The sequence below is a fragment of the Bubalus bubalis genome, chromosome 5 (assembly GCF_019923935.1).
Source record: "Bubalus bubalis isolate 160015118507 breed Murrah chromosome 5, NDDB_SH_1, whole genome shotgun sequence".
Lineage (NCBI taxonomy): Eukaryota > Metazoa > Chordata > Mammalia > Artiodactyla > Bovidae > Bubalus > Bubalus bubalis.
Genome location: NC_059161.1, coordinates 10005414 through 10022398, shown reverse-complemented (window position 1 = coordinate 10022398; position 16985 = coordinate 10005414). Strand labels below are relative to the sequence as shown.

Here is a 16985-nt window from a genome sequence, read left to right as displayed (position 1 = left end):
AAGAACTGAGAAGGATCCTCACTGGGCGAACCTGGCCTCCTCGGAGGTTTTTCCTCAGGCAAATCCACGAAAACACTACTCCACTGAGAAACTACTTGGACCCCACCGAAGAGCAGGGGATGCGGAAGACAGGAAAAGCTTACTGTGGGTTTGGGTTTCAGATTTATTCAAAGCCCGTGGGAGAAATTAGGATAAAGATGGAAAATAGTTAGCATTTTAGCTGCTGGCAGAAAGTGGAAGCTTTGATCCCAGAAACCCTGTCCTGGGCCAGACCCCTTATGGCTCTTATACTTGGAAGCAAGTGTCAGGCCAGATCTCAGGGAAAGACATGGGGACAGGATGAGAGAGGAGACGGGGCAGGGTGGGCTCTCCATGCCGGCCAGTGTGACATTACCACCCCTGCAGGTGACGGCCCGAGAAAAAGACCTTGTCAACCAGGCGTCTGACTCCAGCAGAGGTCCCGTCCGTTCATCCTCTCAGAAACCTCCCCTCCCCTACCTGCTGAGTGTGAAACAAGATGAACTACGCAACTTGATGGTAAATACATATTACCCCCCCTTTTTTTTAAGTGGAAACATAAACTTGGTGACAGACAACAAAACTATTTTTAATGCACTTGTTCAAAGAACTTATAGTTCCACTGATGATTTACAGCACGCTTCTCAGATCACTTTTTCTTGCAACAGCCGCCTCCCCCTTCCTTCCGCTCTAATTCATTGTCGTCCGTGGCAGCTTTAAAACTGTCTTGAGTTTCCTAACGGCTGATTGGTGGCACAAGCAGAAGGTTAATGCAAGGAAATTCTTCCCCCTCCACCAAGATAAAGAAAACAGATCATCTCCTGAAAGAAGCGGTGAATGGTACTTCCACCAGATGCTCTGTACAGATTAGGAGTTGCCCCTGAGATGTAGTTAAAACAGCAAAATTAGGATACCTGTGTCTCAGGTGATAGTTTAAAGGAAACAAAGATGAGTTCAAAGGAGCAGGCTCCATCCACATGCACGAACAGTCAACAAAGTCAGGATCGCTCTGTAAAACGGCGCTGATGACAGAGGAGCCAATTTTTATTCCCAGGCTGTGAGTGTCAGGTGTGCGCACAGGGCAAGAGCAAAGGACCGTGATTCTGTTGGAGACCTAAAGGAGTCACGTGCTCCAGAGATTCCAGAAGATTAGGTGGACTATTTCCTCTGAATTATCACACTTATCCTGTCCGAAATTATACTCTCTCTTCCTCCCCACTGTCCTTTTCCAAAATTTGAAATGCTTATTTGCAACACTGAGACACACATTTGGACATTACAAGAAATGTAATTCAAGTGAAGCCTTCACGAATTCTACCACAGATTGTAAGATTCAAGTTGAACAACAGGTGTACATTTTAGGCCTTTGTATATTCAGAGAAACAGCAAGTTCAGGTATTCAGATTTTATATAAAATTTCTGTCTTAGTACCAAAAGTCTAAAGGATATACTTGCTGCTGTGTCCTAGTGTTTGTCAATGAGAGATTGAGCATTAGAAACCAGAAATTGAGGAACAGGATTGAAAGTCAAAAAGCCCACCTAGTGGCACCCCAGAGAACAAAGAACACCTGAAGAATAGTCAAAGCTCAAATCACCCCCTACATCACCATCTCCAAAGGGGAAGGGAGGAGAATGGTTAGCGCTCAAGGAACAACTGATTTAAAAGAACAGAAACCAGCACCACACTTTAGTTCACCATGTCTTGGTTCCAATATTTATTATATTGACAAGTTAAGAATACTAGGATAAATAATATTTTCTCTTACAGAAAATTGTAATGATACTACTGAGTAGGATTAAACACTCTGAGGATTTCACAGAAACATCAGAATTTAAACAGATAGTAGCCAGAGACCTTCTGGCCAGTGTGAGTAGACTTTCTCACAGCTATAAATGCTCTGGGCCAGATTTCTACAAACATCTGCATGACAGAAACAATGCCATTAACATCTAATAATGCTAAAGCCTGGGCATCATGTGGCTTCAAATGCGTGTCCACTGAATGTGGTTTTCAATCGCAAGAACAGGAAAAGTGGAATATTCTTTGGCTCTTCCGGCCTAGAAAAAAATTCCTGACCTAAGTCACTGAGCAGAGACTCCTAAGCCTTTGGAAGCTGGACTCGTGTTTCTGCTTTCTTCCTGTGACCTTATAACTGAGTTTGCAATAGAGGGCCCGCATTAACGCCTGAGAGCCAAGCGGAAGACGTCTTTTCTGTTGGCACAAAACTGCACTCAGCACTGCCCGGCCCAGTTCTCTCCTCCCAGGGCTGGCAAGCCCTTCTGGCCACCTGAACACTTAGCAAGACACTGCATGTGGCGACAGCCCCCCAAACTTGCAGAGCTTGAGCTAAGTCACAGCAGTGTCGTGCGGCACATCAGTAGAGCACAATGCCTAGTTTTGAAACGAATGCCTTGCACACAGCAGTTCCTGTACAGAACAGCGTATTTGCTAGAAAGCACAACCCTGGCCATTGCACAACTTCACAAGATGCCATTCTCACTGCATGTCCCCTACAAGTGACAGTGGCGGCAGCAGCAGAGGAGGTGGCCCCACCCCACCCACCCAAGGTCACAGACACTTCTTCTGCATGGATCCTAACGGTGGGAGTTCTGAATTTTGCAGAATCCAGATGCGAGGGAGGCAGGACCCTAACTGGGAGTCATCTGGAGAATCCAAGGATGGCCGGGATGTTAAGCCTTAAATCCTGGAGTGGAGGCAAAAGATGCCCTTGCCCCGGTCCAAAGTCCACTCTGGAGTGGAGTGGAAAGGCCCGGCTGAGTCATGGAGGGCACTCCCGCCTTGATGGTTCTTGGCTGCTGGGATTCAAGAGGTGCATAGGAAGTCAGATCTCCAATGGCTTCAGGGTTTCGGATATAAAAGGAGGATTCGATGAGGACTCCCCAGTCGCCCCATACCACGGCTGCTTAGCTCTGCAATGTTCCCTCCTTTATCTGTTGGATAAAAAGGTTCCTCTCATCTTCCGGAGTCCGCCCATTCTGAGCCCGGACAATACACGTGGGCCGGTGCAGGTTGAGCATGTATATCAAATGCTGCTTCTCGTTCTTGAGCTCCTCAATCTGTGCCTTCAGCTCAGCATTCACACTCTCCAGCTTCTCCGACTCCTGGGGCACAAGCAATAGAAGTATTAGGAAAGGAGCCAAGGGAACTTCCCTGGTGGTCCAGGGGTTAGGACTCTGCTTCCACTGCTGGGGCCTGGGTTTGATAGATGGTTGGGGAACAAAAGTCCCACAAGCTGCCTGGTGCAGCCAAAAAAGAAACAAGGGAAGGAACCAAGGTCCAGTGAGATAGGGGTGGCCTGCTGGTGGCCCCTGGATGGCAGGGGCAACAGCTGGAACACATCGGGGCTCATCAAGTGGGGAATGGCCTGCAGGGGAATGCCGTTGGCACCCTGCTATGAAGCCCCACAAAGCTGGGAGAGCAGCATTAGGTTTGAGAGAGTCCGGAGCTTGGAGAAGCCTTTGAACTCAGAGCTCCTTCAGAGATATCCTTGAGTCTCCACTCAAGGTGGAGGCAGGCTGTGATCCTAATAGTAATGGAACAGCAGTAGAACCAACAGCAGAGACCTCCTTTCTAAGAATCAAATAGCCTGTAGGCAGGTCGTCTGGACCTGAAAGGACCTTGGGGATTGGAAGGAAATCCAGACTCAATGGTGTTTATAGTCTTATATGTTTATAGTCTGATTTCACTGAGAAGCTCATCTCCACAGAAAGAACGTATGTAGAAATAAACAAAATGTCTTAGTTTTCATTGACCCCCGCCTTAATGCAACCTGAGGAACCTGGGACCTAGGGAACCCGAGTGAAGACTCTGCCCTGGCCTGTCCTCACCTGGGGAAGGGGGACACAGCCGCTGCAAGGACCGAGCCAGGGCCCTGCTCCACCTGCACGGAGACACCCCTCCCACAGGCGTTTCTCCTTTCTGGAAGGGGAGCCTGTTGAACGCAGCTGGGAGCACAGACCATCAGCTGCACCAAGGAGAAGGGCTGCAGAGTTAAGAACCAGATAAGAATGCAAACAAATGCAACCTCTGCCTCCGGGGCAAGGAGATAACTTGTTGGAAGACGTTAATTAAAGGCTTTTCACAGTGAGCCAAATGAAAGCTGGCAGCTTCCTTTTCTCAGGAAAATGGGCCAGCAAAGCCCCTTGAACTGGACGGACTTATCCGACAGCCTGGAAGCTTCTGGACATGTATGGACTAACTGAGGATGAGTGTGGGCATCAGATGATCCTGTCGTTTTTAATTCATACACCTGCATCTTATACATCCAGAGACATTTATCTTACTAACAGCTTTACTACTTCCTCGTTCTGCAACTGGCATTTCTGCCACCAGCTACAATGTCCTTCCTGGGAAAGCACTTCTGGGTGTAGTCTTTCAAACTCCTCTCCCCATGGGGCGTGAGGTCGGAGGGGCCAGGTGTGAGCGACGGGAGGGGCGAGGCAAACAGGCACTCACTTTCTGCAGGCACTCTGTCTTCTCCTTCTTCTTGTTGCGGCACTTGGCAGCTGCAATCTTATTTCTTTCCCGTCGCCTCTTTTTCCTTTCATCTTCTTCAGGGGCTACCTGTAAAATTCAAGAGGCACAAGCTTAAAGGGAGGCCAGAAATTCAACCCACCTCAAATACACTGCCTTTTATTTCCAGCTAAAACTGACAAACCAGGGCAGGCCTGAAGAATCCAGAAGTAAAGCTCTAGACTTTTGCATGAAACCTTAACACACGTGCACATACTCACACATGCACGCACACGCACACACACTTAAGAATGAATAACGGAAATCAAAGAATTGTTAAAATTATATTGGCAATACTAGTAAACTAAAATTTTACCTTTAAAAAGCATTTATTTGGATTTTAAAATTGGAGTTCGATACTCAAAGTGATAACTACTGGTAATAACTATAATCAACTAGAGCAAGAAACAGATTTTGTTCAGTAAGTATGACCTTTCCCCTAGAATGACCTCAGGAGCATCACCTCGCCACCCATTCCCCCTGCCTCTTTTATTCACATTCTATCCATCTCCATCGTCACCTGGAGCATCATCATAGCACCTCCTTCCTAAATTCAGAGGAAGCCCACGCAACTCCTAGAGAACAGGAACCCAAGCCCATTCCTCAATCAAAGAGGCATCATCAGCCCATGGCTTGGTGCCACCTGTGGGTGGAGAACTAGAACCGTCCATTGACTCATCCAACTATTGATGATGATATTGATCTCTCCATCTGAGCCCCACCCTGAGTCAGCCCTGGGATCCTCGGAGAAGAAAATCCCGTCCAGCTTTAGGATCTGGTCATCCATGGACAATCACTCTGACTTTGTCTGAGGACTGATGGGGAATCAGCAAAGTCCAGTTGCTGGACTGACTCAGAGACTAGAGTCCAGCTGGAGTGAACTCACAGTGGGCAGAGTGGGTGATGGTTTAGGCTACTAATGTCAGGCCTCCATGTCACTTGTCACTGCTCCAGACAGCTGGAAAGGGCATGGGAGTCCCACCTCAAATGGAAGAGATTCTGGACCACCATGATCACCTCATATCTGACTCTGGGTTAGATGACACTGACTTAGCTTAGGCTGAGGTGGAGGCTTCGGAACATAGGGAAACCAAGCCCAAGGGGGAAACACATGAGAGGCACTTCTACCCTTTATGTCTTAGATCCTAGAACCACACAGGCAGACGCTGGGTTTAGACTAAACTGCCTTTGAATCTCAGCTTCACTGCCTATCAGGTGTGAGCCCTTGTGCAAGTTATTACGCTCTTCTGAGCTTCAGTTTCCTCATTTATAAAATGGGATCATCTTACCTCCCTCATAGGGTTGTGATGAGGGTCAAATTAATGTCAATAAAGTCCCCTGCACAAGGTTTAGCTTATGGTCAGTGCTATGGAAGGCTTCAGTTATCATCAGTAACTTCATCATAGATGTCTTCATCAAGAAATCAGCCACTCTAGTATCTCCTTTGCAACTAACTCTGCAGATATTTTTGTAGAGGAAGGACTCAAAGTTTTCTCATAAGAGGAAGTACTGGAAAGTAGAGCAAATCTCAAGAGTCACACACTGTCAGACATGGGAAAGCCTTTCTAAGGGCCATGTAGTTCAACCCCCCCACTTTTTAAAAAGAATTTATTCATTTATTTATTTTTGGCTGTGCTGGGTTTTTGTTGCTGCAAGCGGGCTTTCTCTAGTTGCACAGAGCAGGGGTTAATGTTGCAGTGTGTGGGCTACTCTTGTTGCAGAGCAGGGGCTCCAGGCACTCAGTTTTTGAGTCTAGTTGCTCCACAGCATGACCAGGGATCGAACTCATGTCCCCTGCATTGGCAGGTGACTTCCTAACCACTAGACCACCAGGCAAGTCCCAATCCCTCACTTTTATGGACAGGGAAGTAAGGCAAAGAGTGGCCAAGAGTATTGTGCTCAAGGAGGCCCAGGAGTCACCAGCTCATGGCGACCAGACAAGCAGGCTGCAAAACCAGATGTAAAGCCAGGAGTGTGTCTCCTTATCCCACATCCTCTCTGGGTCACAGCTGCCTGGTCACCCCAAGCTGCCTTCTCAGAGGGGACCGGGATCTGGGGAGGAGGCTCGCACTGCCCAGACACACAGGATGCCTGCAGGGTTGTGAATTATAGTCACCACCAAGGAGACCAGAACACTCAATTAGACCATTAGGTGCAACCTGTTCCCTGTAGAAAAGCCTACTTGTTAAACTGATCACAGATCTGAAGATCACTGGATGAACACAGAAGCAGAGTGGATGAGTGGCTTTAAGGAATGTTTCCATGAAGCAAGAGGCCTGCTTCTTCCTCAGAAGAGCCCTCCACACATCCTTCTGAAATGCTTTCCTTCTTTCCATGGGCCCCACTACTTCCAGGGCATCCTGTTATCTCAAGGTATTTTTATAAACTAATTTTTGTTGGAGTATAGCTGCCTCTGTTATTTTAAGATATTTACTTAGACAAGATTTTTTTTTTTTTTTTTTCCTTGAGGGTCCCATGTTTCACCATACACTGTTCAGTGTTGGACTGGGCACCAGTGACCTCCTCTGAGGTTAATTAGGGTACAGCCAATGCCCCTAATGATGTCTTATGAATACAGCTTCATACAGCATCATCCTGCCTCCCATTCACTGGATGCTAACTCTCAGCCAGGCCCTCTGTTAGACTCTTAACAAATGCCATCTTATTTAACCCCTTGGATCAATTCTATGGAGGAGACATTATTACCCCCTCCACCTCCCTTTTTAGAATCATAAAAGATTTCACCCCCCTCCCCACAACTTCCTTTTAAACTCAGTTCTTTTCTGGCTAGGTCCACTACCTCTTGCCCAAAGGCAGTGATCATGTCAGATAAGTGAGCCAGAAACACTCCCATCTTGCATCCAGGAGGGCAAGGCCAACATAACAGTGGAGAACTCAGCTCTGAAGTCCTTGAGAGCCACCCCCCTCGCCCCCAGCATCGCCAGCAACCACCTCTCAAACTTCTCAGCATGCCTATTACTCCAGGCGTCTTATAAAAGGTTGCCAAGTGGAGAACCACACAGGCGCCACAGACAGAAGTAAACTTCGGTCAGAACCTGTACCAAGGTGGTGAGCATGGCTGGCTGGTCCTCGTTCCACAGTCTGGGTTCTTGTGGTGTTGAAAACCATCACCGCACTCTCTGCTTCTTCAAAACAACTGGGCGCAGAAGGTGATCTCGTACAGATTCATGGCTTTCCATACTCTCCACACTCTGATGGCTTCCAACACTCTCTCTAACCCTGACTCTTCTCTAAACTCCAGACCCAATATCCAACCGTGGCCCCCTGCCGGCAGCATGCCTGGCGCAGGCGAGCTGCGCGACAAGTAAGTGCAGGAAGAACGGGCACCCCTGGGAGGACCCACCTCGGCTTTGGTGACTGACATCTCGAGGGGCCTGCCGCTGACGGTGACGGAGTCCAGCGCCGAGGACATCCGGTGGCAGAGGTGCTTGCTCTGGATGGCGAACCTCAGCTCTTCCTTGACAAAGGGTGTCAGGTTAGCAAAATCCTCAAACACCAGTGACCCAGGAGGGGACAGGCAGGGGACGATGGCAGAGGCACTGACTTCCGAGGCAGAGACCTGGCCTGGGTGTTGAAGCATCATTTTGCTGAAAAGACACATGGAAACCCAAACTACTTCAGGGATCTGGGGGTTCGGGATCAAGTCCCCCCCACCCTCACCCCCGCGCCTGAGACCTCCAATACCCAAGTCCCACCTCCCCACCTCTAGAGGAAGGTCCCAGCAGCCCTCAGCTTCTGCTTTGTTTTCATTTTGTGCCATCCTGTCTTAAGTAAAACAGGTTCTTAAAAAACCCAGCTCAGTGATGTGAATAAAATGCCTGGTTGAAGTTTATAGAGAGTGGCGTTTCAGGCTATTCTGAATTCACAGGAGCTATTAGTGTTGGCTGGTGTGCATATATGCAAATGTAGCCTCAAACAGTCTGAAAGAGGAAGAGCATAAAAAAAAAAAATCAGAAGAGACTCTATGTAACCCCATTTGCAGTCTCTTTTATAAAGAGAAACTCAGAGGGTATCTGAAATCAAGTAGAATCTATCTGTGAGTGGTAAGTAAAAGCAAGGAGTGGGGACCCTTGAGTTTAGGAAATCTATCTCTGAAGCCTCTCCCTTGGGAAGTCAGAGCCGAGTCAGTGAGAATGAGGACAGTCACAGTCGCAGGTGGGTTTCTTCACCCCAGTTTAAGAGGGACTGGGTGTGGGAATTCAGGTCACCCCTCAAGGTTAAGGTTGGTGAAGCAAAAGACCTCAGAGTAAAGAAAAGTGAGGTGCACAGAATATGGATTTTTTTTTTTTTTTGAGGAAGTGTTCAGCCCTATGATGGTTGGAGGGGCGTGGGCTGGGGGCACAGGGGGCTGGGACTGGATCTGGCATTAGGGAGTGGTGTGAGACCTGAGCTCAGCCTCCATCTGACAGTCTGGGAGCTCCTGCCGCACCGGCGCAGAGTCCCGCTGTGGATCTTTCCAGAACCTGACCCTGGCTCTGGCTGCTCCCAATGCCTGCCGACCGCTAGAGACCATCCGACTGAATACGTGAAATTGGTGAGAGGCGGTCAAATCAAATGGCCTCTGAGGTCCCATCTATCTCTATCATTCTACAGCCCAGGGAACCCCAAGGGAAAAGGTGTGGGGAGGGAGCAGAGATAATAATGGTTTCATGGTTCCAGTTTGGAACAGCCCTCTGTAAATCTCTCCCTGCCGTATACTCCCCCCAGGAGTGGCCAAGCCCCTCACCCCTGCAGTCACTTCTCCAGGGGGGATGAATGTGGGAATTGTCAGGGTGGGCGGTCCCCTTGGAGTACCTCTCTCCATGTGGGAAGCTGCGGTCATTAGCCACATCCCACCAGATGAGAAGCCCTTTGGCAAGCGGCGAACGTTTCACAAGTGCCTCCTTCATACCAGAAACCTTACGTGCATTATCTCACTTCACCTTCATAAGAACCCACTTAGGTCCCAGTCCCACTGTAGAGACGAAGTGACTAACATTTAGACAAGCTAAATAATTTGGCCAAAGTCACAGAGCTAGTAGGCGGCAGCATCAGGATTTAGAATGAAGTCGGACTCCGAAACTCATGCCCCCACTTTACAGAATATAGAATAGGATTCTCTATGTTGCAAAAACAAACAAAAAGCCAGAGCACAGTTTTCTTGGGGGTTGGGAGCAGGTGTGGGGAGGGGGTGAGGGCACTGGAGCTGAAGGGATAGACAAGGAGACAAAACAAAGGGCTATGGAAAGCTTGAACTCTGAGATGAATTGCTGAGCTTTCTCTGCCTGGGTGCACACTTGGGCTGCCCCCCGCATTCAGGGAGTACGTGTTAGGGCATCTTTTATCCACAAAATTCCCAGACTGGGGTCAGAATGTCAAGACTAGGGGCCCATTTCCTCCTCTGTCATCATTATACCTCCCAGAGCCTTCTCTCTCCTCTGTGAGAAAGAAGGCTAGTAACAATCACCCTATTTTCCCAGAGAATTGGGCAAGGTGTTGACGAAAGAATACCTGAATATGCCCTGGAAAAACATAACGCAACTAGGAAATACGTTATTACCGGGCCTCCCAGGGATCTTTCCAGCCCAGGGCTGGCTCTGAGGGGGTCCAGGTAGATGGGTGGCTGGTCACTCTCTCTGATCTCAAACACTTAATGAATAGAACACTCTGACCTCTACATCCCCCAGTGGATCCAAGATCCACAGATGGAGGCAAGAATTCCAGGTCAACAAACACCACCATTGCTGACTATTCAAAGAAACCCAGGAAATGTATGAATTGACCAATTCTCTCCCCAAAGCCATATGTGGTGAATCAGAACTGATGCTCTCCTATCAATTTAATCCCATAATCTTAGGATGTTGGGAGGAGACTTTTCTGGCAGGTACTAAACTCTGAGAAGCCAGCTTTCCAAAGCCAGAAAGACTTAAGATCCTCCCAGGCATTTGTGTTTTCCCTACCTTTCCAACTTTATTAAAAGCCCAATAGTTCAGGAATGGAATTCAGAGCTACCACTGGGCTGGCCTTTGTCTGGAGAACTGCACGGCTCGCTTCTACAGAGGCAGTTTGAATTCCACTGCAGTTGAGTGTAGTTCCATTTCACCTCCCAAGTTTATTAATGAGCTTTCAGGGCTTGGCATCTGCTCTTTGGGATTTTTTCTCCCCATCTTAGTGTAAAGTCAGCAGTCCTGATGAAAGAAACGGAAGAATGCCAGTGGTATGCAATGTTTTTATGAAAAGCATTGTGTGGGCTTACTTGAAGATGCAAACTGGTTGTGAAAATGTTTAAAAGCTTTTCAGAAAGTAAAGCAATGGTATCTGTAGATAAATGGGCTTTTCCTGGACTCGACTAATATTCAGTTTCTTGAGATACTTTCTTTCAGTGTCCTATCTTTTCGCCTTTTCATACTGTTCACGGGGTTCTCAAAGCAAGAATATAGACGTGGTTTGCCATTCCCTTCTCCAGTGGACCACATTTGTCAGAACCCTCCACCATGACCCGTCCGTCTTGGGTGGCCCTGATGCTGGGAAAGATTGAAGGTGGGAGGAGAAGGGGACGACAGAGGATGAGATGGTTGGATGGCATCACCGACATGAGTTTGAGTAAACTCTAGGAGTTGGTGATGGACAGGGAAGCCTGGCGTGCTGCAGTCCATGGGGTCACAAAGAGTAGGACACAACTGAGCGACTGACCTGAACTGAGATACTTTCTCGTTATTTGTTGCCTCATTCTCTTAAAAGTGTGATAAGCCTAGACTCAAGGCTATGTCCTTGAGAAGAAAAATGAAGGTAAAGCTTCAGTTTTTTCAGAAAGTTGAGACTTTTGAATATCTCTGTTTGGAGAAAAACATTTCAGAGGATTTTCTGAGCTGACTTTCTATATTGATCTTAAAATTGTCCAGACTTGTTACAAAGAACCTGCATTTGGCTTCTGCATCATTATCTCTAGTCAAAAATCGTGTCATATCATCAGTAGTTTCATCATTTTCAAGAAAGTGAAACTTTACTCATCTATGTCTCTAACCAGAAATTCAGCTCCCAGATTTTATTTCCTAGTAGCTGCTACTACATTGAATTTTCACTTTTAATTTTCATCTTTTTTCCACTAAGCACTACTTGTAAAACATAGCAGGGAGCCAGTTCTTTCACTAACTTCCTATCTTGGTCTTTCTCCTAGTCCACTGGAAGGAGGTACATAGACACTCCAGGTGTAGGTGGAAGACTAGGCATCAGGACAGAGACAATGCTTGCAGGCATCTATACTACCACTCACACGCTGAGCTCTCAGTGACATGCTTCCTGGACCTCGGTCATCTTGTCTGTAAAGAGAGACCAGTACTGCCTGCCCCAGTCCCTTTACAGGGCTGTCGGGAAGATCAAACACAAAGGTGGATTTACACACATCCTGGGAAGCCATTATTACTGTGATGGGATCCATTTTCCCCCATTTCAGGGGTGTGGGGGCGGAGGCTCCTAATTTCCTGTTAATGAAACTAGGTCCTATTAATCAGAAGTTAACTGGAGCCCTCAAGAAACTCAGCTCAGTCACAGCTTCTTTTGCACTCTGATTGACCTCAGGGCTCTTGACAGATCAATTCCACCCCACTCTTTGCTGGCACCAGCTCGTCTCCACTGGTCTTAAGTACTTGAGAAATAGCCAGCTCTCACACATGAAGCCATTTCTGGTTTCTGTGGTGTCCTGGCTGCATACTTCCTCCTCCCCGGGCCGAGTAACACTTGGAACCACCGACCCTGTCCCCTGCCTAGCCCAACTGAAAAAGGAAGAAATCATGAGCTCTGTACAATGGGATACAACATCCAAAACTAGAGTCATTTAGGTCAGATCTTCATTTTGCAACTGAGTAAAATGGGGTCCAGAAAGGTAAAGTGACTTGCCCAAGGTCACCATAAAGCTGGTGAGTGGCCCAGCCCAGGCCAAACTGTTGACCACACACCTGCTGTTCATTTTGCTCCATCCCCAAGAAGGCAATGGCAAAGGAGAAGAGAGCCAATGGCCAGGTATATGAACAGTCAACAGTCCAAGGAGCCTATGCCCACAAGAGAGGAGGCTTTGATGGGATTAAGACAGGGAAGGAGTATGGGGGTAAAAAAGAGAAAAATGGAGAGAAAAGACCAAGGGGAGAGAGAGAATGGTGGGGTTAAGACAGGAAGGATCCAGAGGCTGCCACAGGTGCTGGGTGCTGTATTTTATTTACACTGTGTGCCTGGTGTGCTTCCTGCAGTGCTGTCTCTGAAACCATCTAGACAGTAACAACTGCAACCCACCCGGGTCTTCATTCAGATAATCCTTACAGCAACAGCTTACCTGTTGCAGTGTTATTCTACAACAAATGGGAACTGCAAAACAAGGGGACAGTCATACCAATTTCTCCTTCATTCAAACTGAAAGAGCAGGAGGCTCCCAAACAGATGTGACTGTCACCCACACTGAAATAGATGCATTCAGAGGGCACCCACATTTTCTAGTGCCCAGTTTATTTTTTTCTGGCTCTATTAAGGGGTGAGCAACTCCTTCATAGGAAAGGCAGCTTACTGTGATTTGGTAATTAGGGGAAAGAAAACTGTTAGGAGGAAAGGAAGTAATTTGATGAGATGAAAATGGGGTGGGGGGGGGGGGCAGTGGGGAGCAGAGAAGGAGAACCGTCCACTGGAAAGCACCTTGGAAAGGGAAGAGATGCCCCGTACAGAAGTCCCTTTCTCCTCACTGCCTCAGAGGCCGGCCAGCTACATCCAAGCCCCATCATTCAGGTCCCCTCCTGGGTCGCTTTTCTTTCAGTTAACACCACTCTAGAATCTGAAAACCTTTGTCCAGAAAGGCCCATAATGGTTATCCGGCCCAACCAGCACCTTGTGCTTGCAAACAGGCGGAGCGGCCAGGAGCCTCTATATGTCCACACCTCCCCGCTGGGGATGCTGAGGCTCCAAGCCACTAAGGGCAGTGCAAGTTTCAGGTCCCGGCTCCTGGATCACAGATCCTGTCTCTCAAATATCTCAACTGGCTTCGCACTCTCGCTCCCTCCCTCCACCCCCAACGGTGGGTCTCTTAGGATGAAAAGCAGAGAAATCCGCGAGCCACCAGAGGAAGAGCCCAGAACTGGACTCACAGGTACGAGAGAAAAGCGTGTGAGAAACTTGGGTCAAGAAGTCTCCGGCACATGTCCCCGGTGCTCTCTCTCCGCCTTCTGCCCCAGGGCAGCGACAGGAGCGCGCGCCACCTCTTAAAACTTATCCTAACTAACTTTCGCCGCCGGCTACCGGCGCGGTCCTGCCGCCCAGCGCTCCGGGGTGGGCAGGGCGACCCCCAGCGGCAGCGCCCGCGACCCCGGCTCGCCCATTCCTTCCCCATTCATTCCGTTCCGCCCCTGGGGCAGCCGCTCCGCGAGCCCCGGCCTCCCGGGAAAGCTGGGCTCGGGAGTAGCAAGTGCCGGCGCACCGAGCCAGGGATGGAGCCGGCTGGCGAGCCTGATTGGCTCGGCCACTCTGAGCACCCACCGATCTGAGCACCTCGATCGCCCCGGGAGTAAGTAAACGCGAGGGCGGCGAGGAGCTGTGCTCCGACGCCGGCGGACGACCTCTCAGTTACCAGGAACGTTTCGCGCCCCAAGTCAAAAGAGAAAGTTCTTTGCGAGAAAGTTTCTAAAGCGCGGAAGAGCAGCGGTGGCTGGGAGAGAGATTCAGCCAGAGTTCTTTCTAAGCTGGAGGCTGCGGGGCAAGTGCCGGGGGGGTGGGCGCGGGGGTCGGGGACTGGTTACTAGAGGGGCGCAAAGATAATCAAAACAAGCCACTCTCGCCGCGCTCACCTCCTGTATCCACTCGGGGCGGCCAGGGTCCGGAGGGCGGGCAGGGTCGGGGTGGGGTCGGGCTGGCTGGCTGGCTGCGGGGTCGGCTGTCGAGCACAGAGGGGCTCACGACCGGCGCGCGGGCTGGCGGGTCCGCTGGGGCGGCGGCGCAGGGTGAGCGCTGTGCAGTGCGCGCCTCTCTGCGTGCGACTGTGGCTGGCAGCGCGTTGCATCACCCGTTTTATAGCCCTCGGGCTGGCGGCGCGCCCGTATACTCTGGGTTAGCAATCCCAGGCTGACGTAATGCTATTAATAGCTTCCCCGGCGAACCAGCAGAACTAGGCTGGGCCGGAGGGCGGGAGGGGTGAGCGGGGGGTGGGGGGAGGGGCCAACGAGGAGGAGGGGAAAAAGGGGACCGGTGATGCAAGCTCGGGGAGGAGCCGGCCGCGGCGTGTTCTCCTGGGACGCACGCACCCGCCCGCCCTCTCGCTCCATATCAGGACCGGAGCCGCCCGGGCTGGCCGCCAGATGTGCGTACTCCAGGCATGAGCCAATGGTGCCCAAGCCAGCGGCATGACTCCACCGCGCTGGCATCTCTCCCTCCGCTAGGCTGGGGAGGTGGGGGGTTGGGGGTGAGGTTGGAGAGGTGGGTCCTGGACGCTGCCCAGACTAGGTGAGACTGGGAAGCTAGAAACGACCTTTCTCTAAAATGCGTGGTCATTTTCTGGAGCTTCGGGAAAGTACACACACACCCCCCCTCCCCTTCCGCTTCCCCGTCAAAAGCCTCCTTTTCAAGTAGGGGACGGGGTACGAAGAGGAGTGTCATTTCCCCAGTGTGGGAGAAGAGCTCAGAGGCACCCTACGGTGAATCCACGCCGTTACCGCCGAGGGTGACCTCTGTGGCCGGGACCGTGAGAAGACTTGTCAGCGATCGGAGGGCACGGTGCGCCCACGCCCCGGGCTCGAGCACACCCCACATAGGCGCACACGCGGAACCGCCTCCCGGCGGCTTGGGAACCCGACGCTGAGGCCAGGGCGAGCGGCAGGGAGAGAATTTTTTTTAACAGCCACAAAGCGTTTGAAATTGACAGTGAAACGAACAAGCCCGAGAAAAGATGAGCGACCTGGAAAAAATCAGAGTCAACTCAGAGAAGGGCTAAAAGTAAGATTGAAGCCTAGAGACTAGGAGGAGAAGTAAAGAGAAGGTGCTTTGGTCTCCGCGGGCCGGGCCGGGCGGGGGTCGCCCGGCTTTCTGGCAGTGTTGCTGGAAAATACACCTTCGGCTTTCGCATGTTTTCCTGCGCCCAGAGAGGATCGCGCGGGGACCGGACCGCCCGGGCTGGAGACGCATTAACCGTATAGCAAATTAGGCCCCGTAGTAGAAATCCTTTTCTCCCTAAAGTCGTGTGGCGGGAAGGGCGGGATCTCGCGGCCCAGACTCGAGCCGAGTCTTCATCAGAACTGGATCTGAATCTTAAAATCGAGCTCCCAGTTCCGATTCCCCGAGCCCAGCTGTCTAGGACCAGAGACCGTCTCAACTGCTCATTGACGAATGTGGGTGGACGCGACTGTGGCCAGCTCTGTTTGGCACCTGTGGGAGAGGGAGACCCGCGCGCCCGTGGGGTTTAGGGGTACCTGCTTCCACCTGCCTTTAGAGAGAGAGAGAGACGGTCCAGGGTCCTAGTGTGGCAATTTGGGGTAGGAACTAGAAGGCTCTAGGAGCCCAGATCTCTCCCACAGCCCCGCCCAACTCGGCTGTTAACAGCCGTCATGGAAGGGCCTCTCTGTGTCTGTTTCCCTCCCGTACACACACACAGTCCCGCACCCTCGAGTGCTCGGCCTGTCTCCCCAAGCCTCTCCGATTGCCCAGCGGCCTGGGATAGATACCCTCAGAGCTATAGGTAAAGCTGAGTCCCCAGCACCCTGATTCCTCTCCCCAGAACCCAAGCCTCATCGGGACACACACCCGCCCCCCAAGCTTCGGGGCCCAGGACCCCGCGGAGAGCGGCCTGGGAAGTCGTCCCCCACCCCCGCCCCCGCCCCCGGCCCGTCGGGTAGCCTGGAGGTCCTACGCAGGGTCCTAGGGGATGCCGCCTAGGACCTCAGCGAATTTGCAGCGAAGTCGCGCGGGAAGCGTGGGGCCGTTGTTTTTGCTTTACTTTTCACCCTGGTAACGGACTTCCCGGCCCCACCTCCATGTCCTCACACCCCGCTCCACGCCTCTTCACCCCGCCCTCCTGCCCACGCACCGGCAGGTAGACCCGGGGCAGCCAGGTAAACCCCGGGCGTGTCCTAACAACCCATAGAACACCGCGAGAGCAGGAGGAAGGGCGTTTGCAAATTTGCATGAAAGTTATTTGAGCGTCTCTACATATCTTTTCTAGATGCTCGTCCACTGCCCTCGAGTAAACACCACCCTTATAAAGCGAAACAAGGAGATGGGGGAGAACACGTGAAGGCTACCCGACTAGTTTTTTTTTCCCCTTTGTGAAATGCCTACAGAAATCTTTAACCGGTTTACATTTTAAACTAGGAATCCATTAATACATCCAAGCCAGATGTGTGGAGGTTTATGTCCTGTCGTTAAGAGGAAATTCAGCTTGGAGCGTAGGTAAACAAACAGCCAGACCAGC

At 50.7% G+C, this 16985-nt stretch overlaps 1 protein-coding gene across 2 annotated transcripts; it reads right to left on the bottom strand.

Moving 5' to 3' along the window:
- Positions 1 to 1704: 1704 nt before the first annotated feature.
- Positions 1705 to 14577, bottom strand: ATF3 (activating transcription factor 3). Of its 2 annotated transcripts, XM_006073089.4 has the most exons (4): positions 14374 to 14577; positions 7917 to 8160; positions 4496 to 4603; positions 1705 to 3141 (listed from the first exon to the last, which is right to left on the bottom strand). In XM_006073089.4, exons 2-4 carry the CDS (start codon positions 8154 to 8156, stop codon positions 2944 to 2946), a joined length of 546 nt encoding a protein of 181 aa, XP_006073151.2. In that variant the 5' UTR covers positions 8157 to 8160; positions 14374 to 14577; the 3' UTR covers positions 1705 to 2943. The 2 variants fall into 2 exon arrangements, with proteins under 2 accessions (XP_006073151.2, XP_025141221.1); XM_025285436.3 differs by lacking the exon at positions 14374 to 14577 and having other exon boundaries at positions 7917 to 8178.
- Positions 14578 to 16985: the final 2408 nt, after the last annotated feature.

Bases quoted from the DNA above. Each gene is read 5' to 3' on its own strand.
- ATF3 (XM_025285436.3), bottom strand. From the start codon at position 8,174: ATGTGTCTTTTCAGCAAAATGATGCTTCAACACCCAGGCCAGGTCTCT. The intron at 4,604-7,916 runs GTGGGTCCTCCC...TGAATTTTACAG, and splicing joins TGTCAGTCACCAAAGCCGAG to GTAGCCCCTGAAGAAGATGA. The intron at 3,142-4,495 runs GTGAGTGCCTGT...CTTGTGCCCCAG, and splicing joins AGACAGAGTGCCTGCAGAAA to GAGTCGGAGAAGCTGGAGAG.